Source organism: Myotis brandtii, unplaced genomic scaffold (assembly GCF_000412655.1).
Source record: "Myotis brandtii unplaced genomic scaffold, ASM41265v1 scaffold535, whole genome shotgun sequence".
NCBI classification, from domain to species: domain Eukaryota; kingdom Metazoa; phylum Chordata; class Mammalia; order Chiroptera; family Vespertilionidae; genus Myotis; species Myotis brandtii.
In genome coordinates this window covers 3,275,090-3,282,282 of record NW_005369964.1, presented here as the reverse complement: position 1 = coordinate 3,282,282, position 7,193 = coordinate 3,275,090, and the positions used below count along the sequence as shown (strand labels likewise).

Sequence of the window (7,193 nt, the reverse complement as noted above, 5' to 3'; positions counted from 1 at the left end):
CAGGGAAGGATGTGGGGGGAGGGGTGCAAGGATCTTAAAATCGTGTGCCACCCACGTCACCGCCGCCACCCTGCTGGGGACCCGTGTTTACAAGGACTGTGCAGCATCCACCCAGCCAGCTCGGCACCCGACTGGAGACTCCAACCTGCTCCCTGAGACCCGCGCCCATTTCTGAATGAATATCTGCAGAGGGGTCGCTTCTGTCCCTCCCGGGAACCTCCAGGGAGGGGCCCGGACTCCCGGCGACCATGCGGAAACGCAACCGGCACGCGCACTCCGCGGAGCACAACACATTCTGAGCTGCCATCAATTTTTAATTTATTGGATCCAAGAGAAAACAACAACCGCGGCGAGGCGGGAGGGGGGAGCAGGGGATGGGAGAGGGGAGGAATCGTTCTTGGTGAAGAACATGATCCGTGACTGGATGACGCTTTAAGGCGCAGCAAGAGGCTCGATGAAGTTCCCCCAACACGGGGAGTGATGAGTGCGGGGCAGAGGGCTGGCCGGCAGAGGGGAGACCGGCCTAGCCAGTCACGCGTTAGGAGGACTGTCCTCCCGGGGCCACGAAGGGTGAGGACAGATCCGAGGGTCGCCATCCAGGTCCCAGTGCATTTATTTCCCCACCGAATTCCTGCAGCCAGCAGGGCTCGGGGCTGTTGCTGGACCCTGGGAGGGCACAGCGGCCGGGCCCCAGCAGGGCGGTCACTCTGACGGACTCTCTCTGCTGACCACCTGCCCTCTTGCAAAGAAGTCTGAGGCAGCGCCTGTTCCAGGTGTGGCAGAGCAGGTGGCCCAGGCCCTGGGCCTCCCTGAGACCTCCCCAAAGGGGCCCCCTCCCTACCGCCCTCAAATTACTGGAGGGACCAGACCAGTGCACACTGAGACCTCCACCCCGACCCCTATGAGGCCCTGTCTGCTCCACACCAACTGCATCTCAAACTGAAATTTTCAAAATTCTGACATCTGGGCAGAAGACGGAGAGGAGGCTGTCAGGACACAGCCTTATCTGCCATGTGGCTTTCCCTTCCAGGAAAATGACCAGGGGTCTGGCTGAGAGGGACGGGGAAGGCCTGGGCCTGGCCTGCATTCCGGAAGTCGGGAGTCCTCATCCAAGAGGTTTGGGGTGCAGGAAGAGCCTCAGCCACACAGCCAGGGGGCAGGTCCAGATGGGCTAGTGCGAGGAGGTGAGGAAGAGCCCGGATGCACACGTGGCCCTACACACCCCCGCCTGGTGCCAGGACACTTCAGCGTGTCCAAAACAGCTCCCGGAAATACCCTCCCTTGCTCTACAGACTTAGTCCGACCTTTCCCCTCCCCGCACCACATACAGCTCTCCCGTGAACCCCCAGATGCTTGAGGCCGGTCTCACACATCCAAAAGCAGAAAGAGGACCACAGGAATAAGGAAAACAGCGTCCAGGTATTCTCACAGATCCTGTCCATGACTACAAGGTTTCTGAAAAAAAGCCAAGTCCATGATACCAAAGAATGGAGTGACCTACGTTTTCATAAATAAAAGTCAGTTTAATTTTTAAAAAAAAGAAAGATGTACCACAATGTACAGAAATCCTCCTAAACACGTTCAGAAGATCCTGTAAAACTGCAAATGCCCTACATCTTCAGAGCCACAGCAGGGCTCACCAGGATGCGATAGAAAAGCATTGTTTGCAGCCAAATGACGAGGTTTGCTGCACTGGATGCTACGCTCTCCCAAAGGTGCTAAGCAGGAGGAAGAGGGGCCCCCCACCCAGGACAGGGGCTGCAAGCCCCCGGCAGCCGGAGGGCCTTCCGAGGGAGACCCCAAAATCGCAGGCACAGGCTGCTTTCCACACTTCATGTCCAAGGTCGACACTGACAAGCCACCCCATCTTTTTCCTGAGCAGCACCTCCATTTCCGAAGCCCACGTGAGTCACAATAACATTGGCATTCAACTTTCTGCCGTGGGTTTTGGGTGTGTTTTTTTTTTCCTGTGTTGTTTTAGTGGAGAACTCAATAGAACATGAACAAATGTATTTGTATTTCAGCAGTTCAGTGGAAGGGGGTCATAAAAAAGTTATGTAAAACAGAGAATTTTTTTTTTAACTTTTAAGTCACTTAATTTTGTGTGGTCTGGGCTTTCATGAGAGTAAAATAGCGCAGCCTCCCTAATCCAACACCCAAGCAGATTATCGGCTGCTTCATAAAAAAAAAAAAAAAAAAAAAAAAAAAGAAAAAGAAATAAAAAAAAAGGCATGAATATCTTGAATTTCACCAACTACACAAAAGACTTGCATATGTCAAAATGCCGGACGAAAAGTCCCCGTGAAGGTAGCGCCATTAATCAAACCTCCGATCTGGTGTCACTTTTGCCAGTAAAAAAACGATGCTGTCCCCCCACCCCCACCCCCATCGCCAGCTCCTGCGAGAAGTGTGTCCCCCGGCTTCCATGTGCCTCCAGATAGCCTGGTCTCCGCACTTCCCATCCTCGCCTTGGGAAAACCACTGCTCAGGGGAGGCAGTCCACGCGAGGCTCGTCTCGGGGAGGGGAGAATGGGGGGCAGATCTCAACGGCGCTTGGCTCCCTGGGAAAGAGAGGTTTGTGGGGGGGGGAGCACGGGGTGGGGGCAGACACAGGACACACGGGACTCCAGACCCGATCGTCGGTACGTAAAGAATGCTCCGGAGTGACAAAGCCATTCCCGGAGCAGCTGGGTGACACAGACGTGCATCGCTGGCATTCTCCTGTGCCCTCACCCCATTAAAAAAACATGGCAGCGTCCCTCTGGCTCACACCCGCTCCAGAGGACCCTGCTCGGTGGCAGCAATAACTTGACCGTGTGGCACAGGGCAGCGTCCCCAAAGCGTATTTCTTCTCCCTTGTCCTCCCAAATGTGGCACCGCATTCAACCGAGCGGCCAAGTCCTTGGAGAGTTTCAGCTGAAGGCAGGACCCAACCGGGCAGCCAGGGGAGCCTTCCTGGAGCCGCAGGAGACAGTCCCCAAAAGTCAAGAACCTCCACTTCGCCCTCCCCCATAGACACATATTTTTTTTTCAAGCTTTGTCATATCTGTGGTCTGTACTGAGTTACAGCTTGTGAGACACCCCCAAGTTCCAAGGCACAGGGTTGGGGATTTCTACAGCGAGTGTTTTTAACGGTTTCTGCAGGCCAGAGGCCACTGCCCAGCCCCGGGCGGCCAGGTGACGGGGCCGCTTCATGTCTGAATTGTCAGATAAGCCCGCTGCTGCGCTATGCTTACCACCGGCTCGACTCAAACATTAAACGAAGTAGAGAAATCATCAGATAAATTGCCGGCCCTCTGCGCGGAAGAGGGAAGGCTCCTCCGGCTGATGACAGCGCTCGGCTTTTGTCTGACCTAATTTATTTCTCTTTCAGGTTCGCATAAAGCACACTTTCCTGTCGCAGGGCAACCTCTTCTGCCCAGATACTGAACTCAAGCACAAGACTCGGGGTGAACTGTGCTGCCTACAGATTTCTTCAACTTGAAGACGAAGCCATCATAGATGCAGAAATGCTGTGATCAAAAGCACACACACACACACACACACACACACACACACATTCCCCAGCACCAGACCGCACATGAAGGGAGACATGGTCCCTTTAAAAGCCATCCATTGCGAGCCCTGTTTGGGGTGAAAGGGGTTCACAACGTAGGGTCTAGCAAGCATACCCTCCTTCTGAACAAAGTTTCACGCGTTATTTGAGTTGGCATTTTATTTCTTTGGGGAATAATGCCCTGTCCCTTAGGACAGTGGGAACAGAACCTAATGAATGGAACTGAGAGTCCAAGCGTTACCAAACCTGAGCTAAAAGGACTTCCACTCATCAAGCCGTCTTAGGTACACGACTCCCCAAAGCAGTGGTTCTCAGCCGTCCCCCGCCTCTGTGACCTGCAGCCTAGGAAGGGACAGCGTGATCCACACTCCTCCCAGACCCCCCTCCCCCCGGGTCAGGCATGCCTCGGAGCCGAGGGGGATTCTCAGAAAAGTCAAGACCACAGACTAGTCTGGGGGGAACGCACCATTCCAAACTAACCCTTTTAATTGTTTGTTTTTAAAAAAAAAGAGAAAGAAAATAAAATTGCCCCCACCTGCCAAGGGAGGGCTTGTAAATCAATGCTGATCGCTTGGAAATAGATTTCTCAAACTTATACTCTCATTCTGCCCGGCCCGAATCTCTGCAGGAAAATCAATATTACAACTTCACACTTAAGACATTTTTGCAGCCACGTAAAGGGCCTCAGCCGCCTAAGGAAGCCCATTCCTCGCCATTGTAGCCAAGGCGTCCAGACATGACACGGGCGCCGAGCGCCCCCTAGCTGCCTAGTGGCGCCACGCGCGTCTCGGCGCCTCAGGCTTGTCATCCATCCACCAGAAGCCAATGCAACTGAAAGTTTATTTTGGAAAGTCTTTTATCACAACAAGCACCAGAGATTGCAAAGCGATGGAGAAGGGAGATGAAAAGAGAAAGGGGACGGCTGGTGCAAGCCGTGTTCTCAGCGAAAAGGCCGTGCCAAGAGCCCGGTTCTGATAAGACGCTGGAAACCGGCGCACTCCACAGTCGGAAACGGATATCTGTGTAAAGGGGCCGTTTGGCCTGCTCCATCTCACGGAGACATTATGCTAATTATTGTCAAAGGCGCCCGCAGCTGGCCGTTGCACAGTGGTCAGCAGAGCCGCGCATCCACCCCTCGGCCCTCAGCCTCCCTCCCTGTTCCTGAGGCCGGGTTCACCAGAGCGAACTGCATTCACTCCAGCAGTTGAGAAATGACTCGTTTTCTGTTATGAAATATCTTGAAGGCCAGACAAAAAATCACCAAGGCCAGAGCACAGGCAGATAGCGACTACTTCCCCTCAAAAAAGAAAAAGAAATAGGCATCTGTACATAATATTCGGGGGGGGGGGGAGAAAACCTTTAAAAATATTAGGGGTTGTTAAAATATGCTCACGGCTGTTTTCGCTCAGGTGTGAATTACAAATGAATAAAATCAGCCCGGCATCACACCTTTGACGAACACATTTTATTCTCCCGTGGAATCAGAGCAGCTGACTTATATCACACTTCTAATGATATGGGGTTTCCTTCTGTGCAGAAGGGAGAGAGACTTCACTCCCCCTACCAGCTAAACCCCCCCCCAAAAAAAAGAGGGGCCTATAGCTTATGACAGTGATCAGAGGCCCAATTTTGAAAGATCGGCGGACAACTGGAGATGTATGACCATACCCTGGAGGGTTACGATCCTGGTAAGCACCGCCACCTTCCAAACAGACAGCTACAGCAAAGCCTAATGCCAAGGCACCCGTGGAACTCACACAGCAGAACTTCGGAGTCAAATCTTGGGTCTCTAGTTGTTTCACAAAATCGTGAATTCTCGTGGAAAACGGCTCATCTCCCACAGAAACCTGTTGGTGGGCTGTTGAGATCTCCCCTTTCCTGGGGTGATGTGATGCACCGCGGGCATCTCAGTTTCTTGGGAAACCTCAACTCCTCATGGACGGGTGCTCGTGCCCTGCCTCTCACCCTGGGTGGCACCACAGGCTCAAGGCCCTTCCCTCGGCCTGCTCACCCCGGCCGCTCTTCCTCCCCTCTTCACTATTGTCACTGCGTTGTTTTGCGTTTGTTTTTAGATTAATCGCTGTATCTGTCCTCCGGTTTGAAAAGCCATCTCCATCTGGGTCAAACATTTTGAAACAAACCAGAAGCCCAGGTTTTCATCCCCAGCTGTCTCCCACACTCCTCATACCTCCCTCCGCTTCTCACGGGTCCTGTCTGCAAATGTAACCAGCTCATCATGGAGCCCTTCGACTCCCCCCTCGACACCCCAAGGTTATCCAGGCTCTTTCTGTGCTCTTGGTGTTTCCCAGACCATCAGTTCTTCCTGGGCTGCATCCTTCCTGAAGAACCCACGGCTGCTGCTCCCCAGGCCGGCCGGCTGCCCCCCAACCGAAGCTGTACCACGCTGTAGGTGGTTCCTTTCACATTTAAAATCTAAAATGTGAACTCCAGGTGGGGGCTGTGACAGCACCCATTTTGCTGGCCAGGGCTCCAGCGCACCTCCCGGCCATGCCCCCAGCATCGTGGAGGGACACAGGCACAGACCGGTGCAGCCTAAACTGCACCCAGTTCTGGCCTTTCCCCAGCCTGGACTCCCACCTCCCGGTGACACAGGACAGACAGAAAAGCCAGCTGCTTGTGGATAATAAATAGCCTTGTCTGCAAACTGGTTGGGCCACTCTCCCCGCTTAAACCCCTGCACATGCTTTGGACGCCCTGTGCCCTGAGAGGCAGGCGGGATACCCTTTGCCCTCTCGCCTCCTCGTCCCCACCTCCCTCCTCCTTTTCCCTCCCTGCCACGGCTCCCGCGCTGGCTTTCCCCAGCACCGCTCTGAGCACGGCTAAGAGAGACTCAGAACAAATGAAACATGGAAGGATGTCGCACCAGGCACCCCTGGCCCCCTCACCCAGCTGCCTTCAGTCCTCCTGGTCCGGGCTTTCTCCCCGAAGCCCAGGAATGCCAGAAAGGGAGCCAGCAAAAGCCAAGCAAACCTACCTGCTTCTTCCCCCTGACACACAACTGCAAATACGCCCGGCTGCTTTTTAGAAGCTGCTAGCTTAGCAATGCACCCCCACGACTCCCCCTTTCCCAGACCCCCCACCCCAACTTTCCCCTCCTCAAAAACAACTCTTGCCATTATTCAGAAGCTGTGTGGGGCAAATTGCCTCCTGGAGAGATTAGGCATCTGCAAGTACAGACATTCTAACCACCACTCCACTATCTGTCTAAAGGTGGGGGGTCAGGGTGAGAAGCAATTGATTATCCTTAAAGGGCACAATGTCAACTGGCAAAAAGGAGGATCTGGGTCAAGCCAGGCTCAAATCTGGTTGCAAAACATTTTGTTTTAAATGCAACCGGGAAGTCCTCTTTCAGGTTAGAATGGTGCAAAATAAAAGAGACGTCCTCGTCCTTCCCTCCAAAGGCACCCCTCTCCCAAGGCGAACCCCACATTGATATCTATTACCTTCCACCCCCCCCCAAAAAAATAAGAATAAATCCACAATTCTTACTAAGGTATCTGCTGTAACAAAGGAGAGATGGCAGCAGCAACTGCTCCGAGCAGATGGCTCCTATGCTGGGTATTCAGGGGAGGGGAGAACCCCTTTATATATATATATTTATTTATTTATTTAAATT

The 7,193-nt window shown here is 53.4% G+C and overlaps 1 protein-coding gene across 1 annotated transcript in view; it reads right to left on the bottom strand.

Annotated features, from left to right (window-relative positions):
* Positions 1-6,693, bottom strand: part of BCL11B (B-cell CLL/lymphoma 11B (zinc finger protein)) — a 92,572-nt gene extending 85,879 nt beyond the window's left edge. The window contains exon 1 of the mRNA XM_005877899.1: positions 6,552-6,693. Coding sequence (XP_005877961.1) covers positions 6,552-6,693 — 142 coding nt within the window. The remainder of the gene's footprint in view (positions 1-6,551) is intronic.
* Positions 6,694-7,193: the final 500 nt, after the last annotated feature.